Here is an 18,994-nt window from a genome sequence, read left to right on the forward strand (position 1 = left end):
ATTTAATAGTGTATCCTTTGTGTTCCTCATCCCAGAAAGAAACAACTCACCACCATACACCATACCACAACACGGCCCCAATAGGGATACCAGCCTTTCAGCACCCTTTTCCCCAGGCTTGAGTGTGATTGGGTAGAATGTGCAGAATGGGTATTAGAAGGGAAAGTCTGGTCTGTTCATGGCAGGTGGGGTGTTTGGGGAATGGGGTTGCTGGATGGCTGATGTCTCTAATGGGAGTGGTGTGTTATCCGTGGTGTTTGGTGGCACTTCCAGGGATGAGGTGTGCTTCTCGGGGAAGAAGTAGAAGGTGGTGTGTATTGTTAGATGTCAACTTTTAATATCCTTTCTTTTGTGGTTTTGTGTTAGGTATGTTACTTAAGCAACTTTACCTAATACACCATGTAGTGATTTTGTGTATTAATATATATATATATATATATATATATATATATATATATATTTTTTTTTCCTTTGTGGGGCTGAAACTTATTCATAATATGATCAAAGGAAGATTCAGCATCTGAAGTTCTCAAAACAGAGGTGGTAAGCTCAGAAATACAGATCCACTCTTAGCTAATTGGAGGAATAGATGTAATTCTAAATAAGACAGATGCTGTCCTGCTCAGATGGCTGAGTGTTAGCCAAGTGAGGACTCTGAGCTATGCGGTGAACAGCAGAGCACTTAGTATCCACACAAGACCTGGCTACTCACCCTGCTAGCAACAACAGCAGAAACAGGGCTTCAGCATAGAGCCAGCTGTTCCCTTTGCAGCTAGCTCTTATGTAAAATGCTTGCTGTTTTTCATAGTGATCTGGCAGCAAAGAGAAACTGACTGGGAGTGTGTAATCTTAGTCATATTTCCTTTGCTGTCTACTCTCCAGAGCCTGATACAGCCACAGTCCTCTGCATAAAATGTAGATGCACTTTGCACTTGGAAGGCCTAAAGAAGAGAACTGATTAAGATGCTGGTCAGTTACTCTCCTCAGATCTTCGCTTTATAAAGTGCTTCTGTTGGCTACCCTTGCAGAGATTCTTAAAATACACATAAAATAGGAGCCAGAAGGCACCAAAAGGTGGAGGGGCAGAAGGGAGGAAAGACTACAAAAAAGACATAAAAAGGAGGGGGAGGGGAAAGATAGAAGGGAATAAGTTATGAAGTTCCAAATTAAAAGAAAAAGACCAAAAGTGGGGAGAAGATTCTCATTATTGCTCCAGTTTTTAAAATTCCCTTTTAAGATTTTCATCCCTATGGGGGGGGGGGGAGGAGGAGGAGGAGGAAGGAAAGGAGAGGGGACTTAACATGTGGAGAATGACTAACTGCCTAGATCCTTGTGGATCTCAGGATTCTTTCATACCTGTAACAACTGTAGTTGTGCGCCACTGTTGTATTTCTTGTTACTATAGATATACAAATCACAAGTTGAAGAAGACTCCTGTCTTTCTTGCAGAGCTAGTGCTGTCTCTGCATTGGTGCTACAGAATGTCATTTGTGATAGCTAATTAGTATCTTTGTGGGTGATCATTTGTCAGGCTAAGCCATTGATGAGCATGGGTTTCAGCAGCTAAAGTTAGCTTTTGTCATGGTGTTGAGAGTAACCAACTGAACACTGTAGACCAGGCCATCTCAGCAGAGCTTTGGTCTTGAAATTATTCTTCTTTCTTTTCCAAGTAGTTAACGTAAGCAGATCTTCCCCCCCCCCCAATGTTTTTAAGGGGATGGGGTGAGGGTATGAATATTACTAGAGCAGAAAAAAAAATCTGCTGTTGTTTTTCATGACAGTGTTAAGATGTTCTTTAGTTGAGAGAGTTTAATTTGAAACTTTTTGTTTTGTGGACATAAAGATTTGTTCTGTAGGGATTTTTTTGGAAACAATGTACTTCAGTAAGCCTGGCTTCCCCTTTTTAAAAACCTGCAGAGTCAAAATGGCATCAGAATGACATTTTTTTATTAGAGGCAGATTTCAGAGCAATAAGACAGTAAGAATCTAAGAGAACTATTTTTCTTGTGGGGAGAAAAGGAAGGTGAGGTGAATTCTCACTCAAGATTCAACTTTTTTCTAAGGCCCCAATCCTGCAGGCTTAGAGGTCTGCTCACATAGAACAGTTTAGAACTGAGTCCTAAGCTTTTAACCTGATATGTACAATTTACATATGCATTTTGACTAGACTCCCTATGAACTGTGAATCAAAACAACACAAATAATATTGTTTTTGTTTGTTTGTTTTGGGCAAAGGCAGTCCAAGTAATTCTTTTTTAACAGTTTGTAACTTGTTCACAAAACAAAAATCTTACAATCTGCAGATGCAAGCACCTTTAGGGCAGGCTAAATGTGTACTTCATTAGAAACTTCAATAGAGAAGACTGAATGCAGGTAAGTCATTTTCACTTACCCCATTACTTCACATAAATACCATTAAATATGTACATTTAAAAATTCTCCCATCAAGAAATTATGATTTTATGTGACTACTGTGTGAAAGTGGCTAATGCAGTAAGACAAATCAGAGCTGTCAATTAGCTGTTGCAGAAGAAGCATGCTACTCAAAACTTGAACATGTGAGGAAATGATTGTCAGATACTGGGTTGTATTTATAATTCTGCACATGTATGCTGTTAATTTAGAATTTTAAACAGCTCAGTTTATTAAGGGAAACTAAACCACATAAGACGTACTGTACCATGACAATAAGGTGAGTCTAAAGCAGTGAATGCAAACCAACTGCTAAGACTCATTTTCCAACATTCCTGTATGCCATTCCTCAGAACACCTGCTCTGACCATTGGCTTGTCTCCTGACCATGCTTCTCGTTCTGTTCTCTGATTCTGCTCTGACTACTAGACCAAACTCCTATTCTGACCACTAGGTCACACTGGCTTCACCTCAGTGTGTGACAGCTACCAGGAATTGGAGATGGAAAGAAAGCAAAACTCTTGTGATATCGCTCCTCTGTAGAGAGAGATCTGGCAGGCTTACCCTGCTCAGTTGTTCTCCTCCTGTGGTCTAGCAGGTGGAGGATGCTCTGGTTTGTTAGACTTGACCTTTTTTAAAATGTAAAATGCCCCTGTTTAAGGCATTTTCTGCACACTTCTCCTTTCAGTCCAAATGTAAGATGTTTGTCGTGAGGTATTTCATACTGCAGAGTTGTTAATGTTTCCTCTCCCTGCACTCCTGGAAACATTCTGCGATCAGTTGGCCCTGTAGCTGTTCTGTATTCTGCCATCTCTAGTTAACAGGAATGGCCTGTGAGGAGGTGGCTCGCCGTTTGTGGTGTAGTGTCTTTTCTTTCCCTGGGACAGTTATGAGGCTGGAGTCATGGTGAAGAGAACCCCTCAGCTCTGACTTGGCATCTGAAAGTTACATGCATAATTTATGTTTAAATTGCGTGCACGGGGTCATGTAGTCTGTGGCCAGTTGGACCTAAATTCTAGCACTGAATTGGCACACGGCTGCAGTCTGGAATTTTTTAGGTAGTTGGAGGCATAATAAAAAAAATAAACATTTTCATTTAAATATGGAAATAAAATCAGTCATGTATTTCTTGTGACGTTCGTTTTGCTCTAGCCCTACATTTCTGCTTTCCAGTTTGTGAGAGACTTTTGGGTTGACAATAAATAACTTTGTTTAAATTGACTAGGAGAAGATGGAGGTTTTGGCAACTGGCTAGGGGACAGTTGAGCCTTCCTGGCAACCAGAGAGGTGTGGGAAGTGGATTGGAATTGTGGGAGAAGCACATTATCTGGATGTTTTGTCTAAAATGGTCAGCGATGAAATCATTGACAGTGTAAATCTGCCTTGCAAAATTGTCAAGAAAAGTTGCCAAACCACTCAAAAATCAACTAGCCCCCTTTAGCATAAACAGCAACATGCATGCTCCTGCTCATATAAACCCACAGACTGCGTGCTCACACCTGGTCTTGATTTGGGCTAATTCTCACACATCCCTACCCTTGGACTTTCTCATATGCACACTTTACACCATACTGGCTATTGGACTTCCTAACTTTCTGTTCCTAACAAGATAGCTTCACCCACCATCCATGCACTGTTCAACCCCTCTGGCTTAATCGCTGTTCTATTTACTTATCCTCACCCATCATCAGTTCTCTTTCTCTACCCCCATCATAAATTCTCTTCCCTTCCAAATTGCTTCTCACCCCATATCAATTAATTCAGTCTCTTCCGCACCAATTCATCAGTTCCTTTTTTCTCTCCCCCTTTCCTTCCAGATCCATCAGTTGTCATCCCTGTTCTATGCTATTGTCTCTCAGTGGTGGCTCTTTAAAGCTCTAGAGGTTGCCTCAGTACCTCTGCCTCTGTTTGGCCGCAAGATTTCCCATGCTGATGGCTCTTCAGCTCTCTTGTAGAATGCTCCTCTTGCTACTGTGAAGTTTGATCCTCCTCTCTGGAGGGGGTTATCTGATATTTTAGTTCATGTTACCCAAATAGTTTGTTTGGTATTTATCTAGTTTTGATCATGAAAATGTCTGTTATGAGTAGGCAACCTGACTCCAGGAGTAGGGGAGCCCCCCTAATTTTTGCCATATTGCGCACACAAAGTATTTCTAATGCATTGAGAACCTAATCACAAATGCCATATTGCATGAATTAAGGTTTTTTGTGCTAAAGTGTTTTAATTCTCTGACTGCTATGAAACCATGTGACTGAGGATATATTTTACAGTATAGTACAAGAGAATCAAGTTGCCTTCCGCTGTACAAGCTTCAGAGGATTTCCTGAGAACTACTCAGTCTTCATTGCTGTCAATAAGGAAATCCTCTTATCTGAACCATGCAAAAAATAGTTTCGCCTGCCATACTAGAAACAGAAAAAAATGCTCTTACCCTTTGTCTTTATTAGTGTAGAGTTTTGAATATGAGATAACTTTATTCTTGTCTAATAAAAAAAATCGCATACAAAGATGCTGCATGATTTTTTTAATAAGTGGTTTGTTGTGCATTTTTTATTTGCGGGTAACAGTAAATAATCCTAAAGATTTACAACCCTAATCTAGTGTCTATATTTGCAACCCTCATGTCTGTTAAAGTAGGTTGGAGGGAACATAAAGGCCGTTGACAAAGCTTTTTTTATATTCTGTGACCTGGGTGTGTGACTGACAGTTTCAAGTTGCAGAACTGTAATTGATTCAGAGCCATGATTGAAAGCTGTGGAAGTAGTGATCTTTTTCAGGTTGCAGTAGACCTTAGGCAGGGAGGGAAAGATGGCTACTTGTCCTGTTTTCGTGTTTGTTAAAGACAGACTTTCTGTGGCTTAAAAAATAATAAACTGAACATTTTTTTAAACTTAGAATTCTGTTTTTACCTGAGCCCTGCAATGTTTTCCCTTAAAAGAAGAAACCTCAAATTTGAAAGAACTACATCAAATCACACCTTTGCTTTTAACTAACTTCTGAAGATTTGGGACCCAATGTTAGTGACATCTGTGTTTATGAAAAAATTCAGTTAGAGATTTGTTTTGAACAGTTTCGCATTGGGGGAAAATCTTTCTGGCATTTAAAAGAAAACGAGGGGAGGGGCAAACGACTTTCTGTGCTCTTGAGCAAGTGGCATAATACACAACAGATGACTGTTTACAGCTATTAGGATCTAGTGATTTATAGAGGATCGCCATGGAATTTTTATACCAGAATAGCTGTGCTCTGTTTTGAAGGTCAGATTACAATTGGTATTTTGTAACAAAACACTTTATTTAAGGAGAATGTAAAGCTAGGAATTTGAATGTACCTCCTATTCTGAATAACTCTTTGCATTTAATGAATGCCTGTCAAACTGGCAGAAAAGGGACGATTGGTAGGCAGGACTGGAATGCTCCATTTATTCCCTGTACTGCTGTTATACATCATAAGTAATGCTTATTGAAGATAGCTTGCTTCCAGAGTCTTCCCTGCAATTGACCAGTTGGCGAATGAGTTTTCTGTCCCTGTTACTAATTGAACTAATGAAAACAACTGGCATCTATTTCTGTAACAAGTTATATTGAAAATGACCACATGAATTTATACATGGCACCTGAAATGGTATTATTTGCAGTCTGGCGCATTGACTGTAAGAAATGGACACCTACTGTGCTGCAACTTACTACATTTCTAAGGGCTTGTCTACACATGCAGCGATGCAGCTGCATCAGTGCAGCTGTGCCACTGTAGTGCTTAGTGAAGACGCTATCTAAGCCGATGCGAAATACTCCACCTCCACAAGAGGCGGTAGCTATGTCTATGGGAGAAGCCATAGATGCTGTCTACACTGGGAGTTTGGACGGTTTAACTGCATTGCTCAGGGCTGTGGATTTTCCACACCTCTGAGAGACGTAGTTATACCAACATAAGTCTGTAGTGTAGACCAAGCCTCAGACAGACTTGTCTCTGAGGGTGCAGGAGTACCTATGCCAACAGGGGAAGCTCTCCCAGCAGTGTAGGTAGCATCTTCGGTAAGTGATACAGTGGTGCAGCTGCACCACTACAGCGCTGTATGTGTAGACAAGCCTTAAATCTCTGATCCAAAAGTGTAGCAGAATTTAGGGAAGTTGAAGTGTTTAGTACTGAATAAAGGCAGTTTGCTTTCTGATTTCCATGTGCATTTATTTATTGGTTCTAATATGTTGTGATAATTCTTTTAAGTGAAAGATTATGTAGTGCACAGAATTCTGTGTAAAGTTGGGGTGTGAGTTGGCACCATCGAAATTCTGAAACAATCTAATTTTATTGGCCAAGATTTTCACAAGTGACCAGTGATTTTGGGTACTTCAATTTTGGATCCCAATTTGAGGTACCTTAAAGGGGCCTAGATTTTCAGAGACTGGGTATTCAGGACTTTCTAAAAGTTGCACACCCCAGAGTACTAGTTATTTGAAAATCTTGGGCAGGGACTTATATTCATTTAAAAAAAAAAAATGACCCTCTCATTAGTGGATTGTGTTTTGGTGGGGGAGGGGATAGTATAAAATGCCAAAACCTGCTTTTGTAGGTGATTTTTAAAAAGTAATCAAAACAGAAGCATTTTCTTCAAATACCCGTCACGAATATGCAGCATCATGAATGTTGTGAAGAGGTTGCAACACAGAAAAACAATTGTATTTTCTAGTGAGTGTTGGATAATTCTATATTGTTGCCCTCTCTACCCTTTAATGTCATATTGGAGAGTAGGGATAAAAGGGTGATAATTTTTGAGGGAGCACTCTGTATGGATAAAACACTCATGTGGCTCAGACACGATAGTAGATTTTGCCCTCATTGATATGGATCAAATGCCTACTGATTTGCGTGGGAATTGTTTGAAGGGCAGAACTGGGCCCACATTATTATGAATAAGGATTTTAATAACGTTGCAGGCAGGATAGCTATAAATACATAAGGAGCAGGAGAAAGGCAAAGGAAAGTTGAGGCCCTCTACTTAGTGGGGAAGAAGAGCTAATAACAGATGACATCAAGAAAGCTGAGGTGTTTAATGCTTATATTGCTTCAGTCTTTGCTAGAAGGATAAATTAGGATGAAATAGTTAGCACAATTAATATTAACAACAAGGGGGAAGGAACACAAGCCAAAAGAGAGAAATAACAGGTAAAAGAATATTTAGATAAGTTAGATGTGTTCGTTTAGGTAGGGCCTGATGAAATTAATCCTACAGTACTTCAGAAGCAAGCTGACTCAATGTCAGAACTGTTAGTAATTATCTTTAGGAACTCATGGAGGATGGTGGGGTCCTAGAGGACTGGAGAAAAACAACCATAGTACCTATTTTTTTAAAAAGGAGAACAGCAAGGACCCAGGAAATTATAGACCAGTCAGCCTAATTTTGATGCTTGGAAAGATACTGGAACAAAGTATTACACAGTTTCTAAGCACCTAATGGAGAATAGGGTTATAAGGAATAGCTTGAATGGATTTGTCAAGAGCAAATCATGCCAAACCAACCTATTTGCCTTCTTTTACAGGGTTACTGGCCTACTGGATGGGGGGAAATCTATAGATGTGATATATCTTAATTTTAGTAGTAAGACTTTTGATGCAGTCCTACATAACATTCTCATAAATGGATTAGGGAAATATGATCTAGATCAGCGGTTCTCAACTGGTGGTACGCGTACCACCAGTGGTACTTCGAAGAAGGCTGGGTGGTACGCGAGCCGTACCACGCCGCCGCATCCGCCGCTGAAAGTTCCCCCCCTGCTGCGGCGAAACCCCGCCACAAGTCCTCCCCACCCCACCACCCCCGCGAAACCCTGCCGCCGAAAAGGAGCAAACGGCGGCAGGGTTTTGGCGGAGGGCATTGTTCCCCCCATGTAACCCCGCCGCCACTGCAAGTCCCCCTGCCGCCGCTGCGAAACCCCGCCGCCGCCACAAGTCTCCCCCCCCCCGTTTTTTTTCCCCGAGTGGTACTCGGGGGAAAAAAAGGTTGAGAACCGCTGATCTAGATGAAACTGTAAAGTGGGTGCACAACTATTTGAAAGAACTGCTCTCTGAGTATCAGTGATTTGCCTTTGAAACTGGTAGAATATATCTAGTGGGATCAGTATCTAGTGGCCAGTCTTGGATCTGACACTATTCCATATTTCCATTAATGATAGATGATGGCATGGACTGTGTGCTTGTAAAAACCTGCAGAAGACACCAAGATTGGAGGGGTTAGTGGACAGATTTAGAATTCAAAATGATCTTAACAAACTGGAGAATTGGGTCTGAATTCAACAAGATGAAATTCAAGAAGACAAGTGCAAAGTACTTCACTTAGGAAGGAAAAATCAAATGCACAACTACAAAATGGGGAATAACTGGCTAGGTGGTAGTACTGCTGAAAAGGATCTGGGGGTTATAGTGGATCACAAATTGAATATGAGTCAGCAATCTGATGCATGTGCAAAAAAGGCTTATCGTTCTGGGATGTATTACCAGTAGTGTGATATTTAAGACATGGAATTTAATTGTTCCACTCTGCTCGGCACTGGTGAGGCCTCAGCTGGAATATTGGGTCCAGTTCTAGGACATCTTTAATAAAGATTTAGATTCAAATTCAGATTTAGAATTCAAAATGATCTTTACAAACTGGAGAATTGGGTCTGAATTCAACAAGATGAAATTCAAGAAGACAAGTGCAAAGTACTTCGCTTAGGAAGGAAAAATCAAATGCACAACTACAAAATGGGGAATAACTGGCTAGGTTTAATCACATCTTTAATAAAGATGTGGACAAATTGGAGAGAATATAGAGGAGATTAACAAAAATGATAAAAGATTTAGAAAACCTGATTTATGAGGAAAGGTTTAAAAAGTGGGCATGTTTAGTCTTGAGAATCAAAAACTGAGTGGGGGACCTGATAAGGCTTCAAATTCATTAAGGGCTGTTATAAATAGAACCGTGATCAATTGTTCTCCATTGACAATAAAATAATAAGTAATAGGCTTAATCTGCAGGAAGGGAGATTTAGGTTAGAGATTAAGAAAAAATTTCTAAGTATAAGGGTAGTTAAGATCTGGGATAGGCTTCCAAGAGAGGTTGTGGAATCCCCATCATTGGAGATTTTTGAAAACAGATTAGACAAATACCGGTTAGGGAGGGTCTGGGTTTACTTGGTTTGCCTCAGTGCAGGGCTGGCCTAGATGACCCCTCAAGGTCCCTTCCAGTCTTACATTTCTGTGATTCTGCAACTGAAATTTCACTCTTGTACTATGATGCAGTGACTGGAGAAAAGCATGTTTATACATATTAGTATGGAATAATCTAAAATATTATTTAAGATGTTTTTCAAGTTGTGGTGTAAAACTTTCACATGTTGAGACCTAAGACCTACATAGCACTTGCTGAATTTATCATAAAATTCAAAGCCACAATATTATGGTGGTCAAGGCATTTTCAATCATTGTGTTTACATAACATCTGAAGCAGCATAATGTTTTCATTTATGAGGCGGTCTTGGAAGAAAGTTAGAAGCACACAGTTATGAGATTCTTTGGGATAGCAACAATTTCCAAATTACTATTATTAACTGAGGGAAAAACTCTCTTCATGTATGGTTGTTTAAGTCAGTGGTTGTCAACCAGGGGTATGCGTACCCCTTGGGGTACGCGAAGATCTTCCACGGGGTACATCGCCTCATCTAGATATTTGCCTAATTTTACAACAGGCTACATAAAAAGCACCAGCGAAGTTAGTACAAACTAAAATTTCATACAGACAATGACTAGTTTATACTGCTCTATATACTATTCATAGAATCATAGAGTTGGAAGGGACCTCAGGAGGTCATCTAGTCCAACCCCCTGCTCAAAGCAGGACTAACCTCAGCTAAATAATCCCAGCCAGGGCTTTGTCAAGCCACAGCTTAAAAGCCTCTAAAGATGGAGATTCCACCACCTCCCTAGGTAACCCATTCCAGTGCTTCACCACCCTCCTAGTGAAAAACGTTTTCCTAATGTCCAACCTAGGCCTCCCCCACTGCAACTTGAGACCATTGCTCCTTGTTCTGTCAAATAGAAATAGAAATATAACTGCAATATTTATATTCCAGTTAATTTATTTTATAATTATATAGTAAAAATGAGAAAGTAAGCCATTTTTTCAGCAGTAGTGTGCTGTGACACCTTTGTATTTTATGTCTGATTTTGTAAGCAAGTAGTTTTTAATTGAGGTGAAACTTGGGGTACGCAAGACAAATCAGACTCCTGCAAGGGGAACAGTAGTCCGGAAAAGTTGAAAACCACTGGTTCAAGTAAAGGAGGGAACACCTGATTTTGGTTATTTAGGATGGGATTTTCAAACAAGCAGAGAAGTGTTGGGCACCCAGCTCCTATATACCACTTTGAAATCTCATCCTTCATCAAATTTACAATTGTCTGTTTGCTTTGAGCTCCTATCACTGATTTCATGAAGGACAAGTGTCCAGTTTAATTTTATTTTCTATTCAGAGGATCCTTTGTCTTTTTCTGGTACACTGATGATTCCTACCCTTGTTTGTTTTCACCATTTCATTCCCCACAACTCTCAAGGCCCTGTATTATGGTAACCTACCATCTGATCAAAGAGAACTGACTGGAACTTGCATGAAAACCCATCAACCATACAGGAATTCCCTTCCTTCTATTGCTGATGTTCATTCTCTGCTCTTCTCAATATCCAGGGGTCTGGGAGTGAGAGATCAGTCTAGGGAGTCAAACTCAGGTGTCTTGAGAATTAGTATGGTGCAGAAACCACATAGACACCAGCATGGCCCCACATTTTGTTTTAACTTTTGCTGCTGTAAGCTGTCTCTCAGAATGGTAAAAATATCTTATTTTCCACACAGTACATTGGAAACTAGTGAAGTCAGGAGTTGCCCATACCTGATTAAACTGGGGGGGGAGGGGGCGGGGAGAGATGATCTTCCTTCTCCAACATAATCCGTGAGCACATGATAACATCCCACTTTCTCTCTACAGAGTGTTTTATAAGGGTCTAGGAAGATAAGTTTCTGCCTCTGAAAATTCTATCATTCCCAGTTTAGGCATCTATTTTGTCTAGTTATTTGGGTGTTAATGGATTTAATAAAAGTGTGGTTATGTTTTCAGAAGATGTCTTACTAAAAATAAGAGCCTAAGAAAAAGTACAAATGAATTAGTAATGCGTATTCTAGTACTTTATAATGGAGACTTGATAATATTAGCACTTATTTAATTCTCTATTCGTAGATCTCAAAGTGCTTTCTAAAGGTGGGTAAACTTTATAATCCCCATTTAACAGATGGGAAAACGAATGTACCTAAATTTATATGTCACACACAAGGTTATATGGTGGGTGTGTTAGTGACAGGAATAAAACCCCACTGTGGCTCCCAGCCTGGTGCCCTATTCACTAGACAATGCTGCCTTCCTGAAAACAGAAAATATTTTCTTAGTCATAACTTTCAGAGGATTCATGGCCCATTTGACTCTGATGGAGGAATTCCTGTGATGACAGAGAAAAATCAAATCATCTTACTCCAATGATTTCACCAACTTAATAGCAAACATCTGCTGCTGCAAATTAAAAAAAAAATAGTCTACTGAAAATTACTGTAATATTTTTAGCCCTTCTCCCTGAAGCAATTAGTAGGGAAAGGGTGCACATATTCAGAATTCATTAACTATGGTGACAATTTATACACACACACAATGAAAACAGTAAGAAAGTGCAGTACACCTCTTCTGTAAAGTTGGTGTAGTATAATCCTCTGAAAGGTGATTATTTGTGAACAAACCAGTTATAACCAATATTATACTTCAAATACAGTTAAAAGCAGAGCTTGAATTGGAGTTGATCTTGAATGACTATGCATCTTAATTACAATTTATATTGCTTTTATTTAGATGAAAATACAGGAGATGGTGAACTAGATCTTAGTGGAATTGACGACACTGAAATAGATAGGGTAAGATATATTTTTTATCCTATATCTATCTACATTCTGATCTTAGAGGAAAAATATTTTCTTACGTGGTTTATACTCCCCTGTCCCCAATCTCCCACCTTGATGGCACTTAGTTATAATGTGTATAGATGATCAGGAGTTAGTGTCCATGATTATGGGAATCTGGTACCAAAACTAATGCACATGGCAAATCTATTACAGTCTAGCCCATTCTTTGTAAGATGTTATAAAATTGTAGCATGTTGCTGCCATTTCTTACCATGTTGGGGTAATTGTTTGAATTATATTTTATTTTAAAGAAGAAGGACCTTACATTTCATTTAGTATTAAATTCATTACTGAATATATGCTTAAGGTGTGGTACTGCCCTGGAAATAGACTAAAAATGACATTCTGGGCCCCTGTATTGTCTTAATGATTTCCATAACCCTTACTCAGTTTGTTTGTCTGTATGACACTAATATGTAGTAGAGCTGGGTGAATACCTGACTTTTTGGTTTGCTGGTAGTTCCAGAAAACTGAGAGGAAAACTTTGATTTGGGTGACACCAAAGTCAAATTTTGGGGGGGGGAAGGGGAGGAATTTTTGACTAGTTAAAAAAGTCAGAAATATTTTGTTCTGAGTCGAACAAAAAATTTTGCTTGACCCGAAACAAACTTTTTAAAAAACATTTTTAAAATAAAAGCAAAGGAAACAAAGAGCTAGAGCGGAGATGCGGAGGGAGGGTGCCCCCTTTTTTATAGCCAATAGCCCAGTGAGTAGGATGTCCACATGGCATTTGAGACCTGGATTCAGGTCTCTGCTCTAGAGTAGGGACTCAAATCTGGGTCTGCCAGAAAACTATAGTGTATTCTGAGTGGGGGGTCTCTCAGGCTTTGTCTACACTAAAAAAATGTCGACTTACGGCCACCCCAGTTACTGGGGTGGCTGACGTCCACACTAACCTCCTTGTGTCAGTGGAGTGCGTCCTCACCCAGAGCACCTAAGGGGGGCAGGGTGGGGAGCTGAGAGCCCCACAGATTGGCTGCCGGCTGGCTGCCTTCCCTCGCTCCTCCTCCCCCGGTTCCCCGCCAGGAGCCAGCCCTGGGCTTCTCCCATCCCTGTTTCCCACCTGGAGCTGAGGGAAGCCACCAGGGGTTTTCCCCTCCCCCCATCTGCTCTGCATGGGGAGCTGGCAGCCTTGTCCTGCTCCCAGAACCAGCTGCCCTGGGATTGCAGCAGCCAGGGCTTGGGTTTTCTTGTCAATGACACCCCCAGCACCGATATAAGGCGACAGACACACTGTGTCGCCCTAACTAAGCCGACAAAAGCCCTACACCTCTCATCGAGATGGATGATCAGGAAAGAGCCCTGCTTGACTTTCAACACCCAGGTTGAGTTTGCCAAGCAGGCAGCTAGAAAAAATATGGAGAGGAGTGAATGTGCTATGGAAGTAACAGAGACAGTAAATATAACCCCTCCATGCTGATTTCAGAGTTTCCCCCCATGGCAGATCTGCAATTTAAACTGAAGTTGGGAAGGAATGAACCCATCTTCACTTGCTAGACTCTGCAATGAAGTCATAATTCTGATTTTATGACCTCACATTCATTTCCCTGGGAGCGGACTGTAATATTACAAACACAGGATTATAAACTCTTTGTAGGTGCAAGCAGGAAGAATGGTTGCGCTATGAGTGAGTGTGTTTTCATTTTTATGACCCAACTTTAATACAAGCAAATGAAACTGAGAAAATATTGGCCAGATGATCAAGTACTAGAACAAATGTTTCCTTTTTCCAAGTTTGTCCCAGTATGAAAGACGACTCCTTGCATTGGTTTCATTTGAGTTGAATTATTTTTCTCATAAAATATTTGAATGTATATTTTATTTCGAAGAAAATCTGAAATGGTAAAAAGGCATAAAACCCTAGCAAATCAGGCTGTTTTATTAGCACTTAAAACTAATATAACTTACAATACTTGGCTCTTCTTTTTAAATGCATCCACAAAATATTATTTTTAAAGTGTTTATAAAAAGATGATAGATAGTGGCTTAATCAAGTTTCTCCTCAAAGCTCTATCAATGTTCCTAATTCCTAACTTGCAGCACCAATCAGGAACCAATGTTCCACAAAGACGAGTTGTGCTGAACCTAATATTGGATTTGTATTGTAATCTGCATAACTGAAAACTAAGATGAGATTCGTCATGCGACTTTCATATTGCAATTTTCGGATCACATTCTGCTCTGTTTCCCTGCCCCACACAACTCCAGTGACTTGAGTGAAACTGAGTGAGTAGAACTCAAAATTAGGGCTGTCAAATGATTAAAAAAATAATCTCAATCGCAAGATTTTTTAAAAAGTCATGATTAACTGCAGTTAATCATGACACTGTTAAACAATAATAGAATACCAATTTAATTATTATTATAAATATTTGTAGATGTTTTTCTACATTTTCAAATGTATTGATTTCAATTACAATACAGAATACAAAGTGTACAGGACTCACATTATATTATTATTTTTATTACAAATATTTGCACTGTCAAAAAGATAAACAAAAGAAATTTTATTTTTCAGTTCATCTATACAAGCATAGTAGTGCAATCTCTTTATTGTGAAAATGCAATTTACAATTGTAGAATTTTTTTTTTAACATAACTGCACTCAAAAACAAAACAATGTAAAACATTAGAGACTACAAGTCAAAGTATGAAGGGGCATACGAATCTGGCATTTCTGGCAGGTAAATACCTTGCAATACAGCTACAGCAGTGACATGTGAATTCCTGTTCTCACTTTCAGCCTGTTACTTACATTGTAAATAAAAAAGCAGGCAGTATTATCTCCCATAAATGTAAACAAACGTGTTAGTCTTAGTGATGGGCTGAACAAGAAGTAGGACTGAGTGGACTTATATGAGGTGAATTGAAAAATACTATTTCTTTTATCTTTTTTACAGTCTAAATATTTGTAATAAAAATAATAATCTATTAATAGTATTCTCTGTTGTAATACAAATCAGTATATTTGAAAATGTAAAAAACCCTCAAAATAGTTATAAAAAAATTAATTTTGTATTCTATTGTTTAATAGTTCAATTAAAACTGCGATTAATTGTGACTATTCTTTTTAATCTAGTTTAATTTGTTTTGCATTAATCAAATGCATTAACTGCGATTGATTGACAGCCCTACTAAAAAGACAATTTGGAAGTATGCCTGATTTGAACTTAGATCTCCAAAGTAGAAGGACTAAAATACTAATTTATTGTGCTAGCTAGTGTTTGTCCCTTCTTTCTTTACAGTCCCATTATTGCCCGTTGAACAAACTTTCCTTCATTTATCTAGTTCTAAAAATAAGTTTGCATGTGAATTGCTCTTACCTGTATTTTTTCAGTGTATTTTACTATATGATTTTCAGCTCAGCAGCTGAAAACAAATTAACTTTATTTTGTTTTTAGTATATACTAGATGAAACAGAAGCTCAAGTAAAGGCAGAACTGTGGATGAAAGAAAATGCGGATTATTTGAAGGAACAAAAGGGTAAGAAGCATAGTAACTGAAATGCTTTCTCTTGTCACATGCCACAAAAAGCAATTTGATACCTGTCCTTCATGGTTGGCTACCTTTTTGTCATTTTTCAGAGAAAGAAGCAAGAATAGCAAAAGAGAAGGAGCTTGGGATTTATAAGGAACACAAGGTATACAATTTAAATATTCTAATTGTGTTTAACTGTGTCCATTTGCTGGAATTTACTGGAAACTCATTACATTTCTTGGTCAAACTCCTCTTACAGTGGTTTAGAATACATTGCAGGCAATCAAAGCAATAATTCAATTCTCTTGCTAGCCTAACAATAGCTTTTTAACATACCTCTAATTTTAATGAAACTGTGCTGCAGCACAGGTTTTCAGATGGTGAGTGTAACATTTTCCTGCCTGAACATTGTTTATATCTCTAGCCAAATACTATACTTTAATGTCCCCCTGAGCTGTGTTAGCTAGGGAACTTCTGTGCATTGCAATTTCTGGCAATTTTTTTTTTTTTTTTTGCAGGGAATGGTCAGTTGCATTTATGACTGCTACCCAGTGATTAACTCTCTTTAAATACTATTCTTAAAATGTTCCTGAGTTTTTTGGAAAGACATTCATGTTGTCTTTGTTCTGAGTTTGCTACAACTTCAGTACTTTTCTATGTTGTTGCAGTAATGGTTTCTGTATAAAGAGCTGAACAAATCTCCATTACAGCAATTTGAAGGAATATTATTGTTCTACCTTTCATAAAGCGTGTGACATTTATGTTAACAAGTGGCTTGTTCTCTCTGAGTTGAGCAGTTTAAAGAAGCCTAATTGGCCATATATTCACAATTTACAGCATTAATATTTTGTGTAATTGACCAAGTGACAAGGCAGTCTGTGCGTAATCTTCTCCATGCAACTAAGATCTACATTAGTTTTTTGTGTGTGTTTTCCGTTAGTCTTTTTTAACAGACTAATGAAAAAGACATAATTGCCTGTTGCCCCCGTGATACTTAAATAAGAAAAAATAAACCAGACAATGAAAAACTGTTTGATGCTTGAAAGTTTCTCGTTCGGGCTACACTCTCACAAATGGTATTGCACTAGTAATTGCAAAACAATGCATAACCCTCTAGTACAGAAACATAGCCCAAACACCCACCTTTTTATTCTAACAATGTAGAGTTATTCTCTAACTCCCTACTGTTGCTAACAACTCTAGGCTAGAACTTGATTAACATACTGCCTGCCATTTTCGAGGTACCATATGATTCATGTAGGTAAACAGAGCAGCAATTATGCATTTAAAAATAATTATCCTGCAGATTTAGGTGTTAACCTTCTTTTGAGAAGGAAAATGTTGGGCAAGACACCAAGGTTATTCCCTACTTTTTTTTATGGGACCATGGGACCTTTCTTCACCTGAACAATTGCCAGATGTGGACAGAAGGATCATCCAGTGTAACATCTGATCCTTTAGTTCTGTGTTGCAGTATCAAAGACTTGGAGGACTCACAAAGTTTTGACCCACACAAGAGTGCCTCCAACTGAACACCACTGACATCACTGTGACACTTAGCATCTAACTGGAACACATACTTTCTCAGAGGCCAGCATTAATGCCAATCCATTTACCCACTGATTGCCAATACAGTTGTCATTCTTCACTGATTCATGGAGCAAGAGTTCTATGGGTACTATTGAACATAATATTGCAGTAATTTTGAGTCTTACTTGGCAGAAATGAACGTTAGGGAGAGTTAAAACCCAATATGGGTCTAGTTTTAAATAAATATTTTTGGAGAAATGTCTATTTATTTTTTGTTTAATTTTATAAAATTTGTTGGGAGCCCCTGTCCTGTAACTGGAACAACCCTGCTCCCTGTTGTTGACATTTGGGAAAGAGCCTGTGTTTCTCTTTGTCAACAATGCAGAAACTATGGGGTTAATTTAGTAGAGAAATTGTAATGGCATGTGGTGGCATTTTGGCAAAAAATACAAAAGCTAACACCTTACTTCTTGAAAAAGTGACATGAGCTCTACAATGTTCTCAGATGGCCGGAATCTCCATTTTACAGCTGATACCAATCCTGGCAGCAGTATACTCAGAAACACCATCCTGGAGCATTGGTTAGGTACTGACTCCAAGTGAACGATGCTGGGTCATCTAACACCAATGTCAGCAGCACCTGGTTAATGACCCCCTTCTGTTTCCGTAAAATTATTTTGATTGTATCTAAATCACTCATTTTGTATTTTAATTAAGCCAAAGAAGTCTGCAAAAAAGCGGGAGCCAATTCAAGCCAGCACAGCAGGAGAGGCAATTGAAAAGATGTTGGAACAGAAGAAAATATCAAGTAAAATTAATTACAATGTGCTAAAGGACCTGAACAGCAAAGGAGGTAGCACACCACAGAAAGAGGATGACAGCCCTGATGACAGCAACAACACCAAGAAGCTGTCAAGAAGAAAATCTACTGCCAGTAGGAATATAGCCAATTCCGTAAACAGTATGGGAAAAAGGTATTGCAATTGTTCATTTGTATCTTTGTCCGTGGGACTGTCTATGCATCTTTCTGGGCAGACAGTGTAGATATTGCAACACTTGTTTGAGACTAAAGTAACATTGGGGCTCTGATTTTATTTTATTGAATGTAATGCCACAAGGAAACCTTATTTGCAGATCACATATCAGCTGACAACTTCTCTGTGGATTAACCAACGTAGTATGAAAGAATCAATGAGAATTCACATATGAATCTTTCAGCCAAAGACATTCTTAATGTAATTGACATTTGTTGTCCTTCCTTTCTAAGTTGGCTTCTTCATATTCACAGACGTGACACTAAAATGCTGAAGTTTTGGCTTTTCCAGTTGATATGGAGAATAGCTAGTTCCCATCTGTTATGACAGCAAGCTGTTTTGATTATCTTTTATTTTAGTTTTATTCCAAACTTTTGTTGTTAATTGATGACACAAATACAAAGCTTTACAGTAAATATGCATGTCAGTTTTCTGGTCTGCACTTGCAAATGTTTAAGGCTGTGATGAAAACTACTATTTCAATAAGTAAAATAATCAGGCTTGTTGGA

At 38.8% G+C, this 18,994-nt stretch overlaps 1 protein-coding gene across 3 annotated transcripts in view; it reads left to right on the forward strand.

The window, feature by feature from the left end:
* The window catches only part of BRF1 (BRF1 RNA polymerase III transcription initiation factor subunit), a 227,001-nt gene that overhangs the window by 148,187 nt on the left and 59,820 nt on the right, over positions 1 to 18,994 (forward strand). For 2 of the 3 annotated variants that reach the window (XM_067554938.1, XM_067554937.1), the window contains exons 12-15: positions 12,335 to 12,396; positions 15,846 to 15,927; positions 16,029 to 16,084; positions 18,169 to 18,425. In XM_067554938.1, the coding sequence (XP_067411039.1) occupies positions 12,335 to 12,396; positions 15,846 to 15,927; positions 16,029 to 16,084; positions 18,169 to 18,425 (457 nt within the window). Of the gene's footprint in view, positions 1 to 11,677; positions 11,699 to 12,334; positions 12,397 to 15,845; positions 15,928 to 16,028; positions 16,085 to 18,168; positions 18,426 to 18,994 lie in introns of all 3 variants that reach the window. The other variant, XM_067554936.1, reaches the window with a different exon arrangement.

The sequence above is a fragment of the Emydura macquarii genome, unplaced genomic scaffold (assembly GCF_026122565.2).
Source record: "Emydura macquarii macquarii isolate MOO-44397 ecotype Brisbane River unplaced genomic scaffold, CSIRO-AGI_Emac_v2 contig_1551, whole genome shotgun sequence".
Classification (NCBI taxonomy): Eukaryota; Metazoa; Chordata; order Testudines; family Chelidae; genus Emydura; species Emydura macquarii.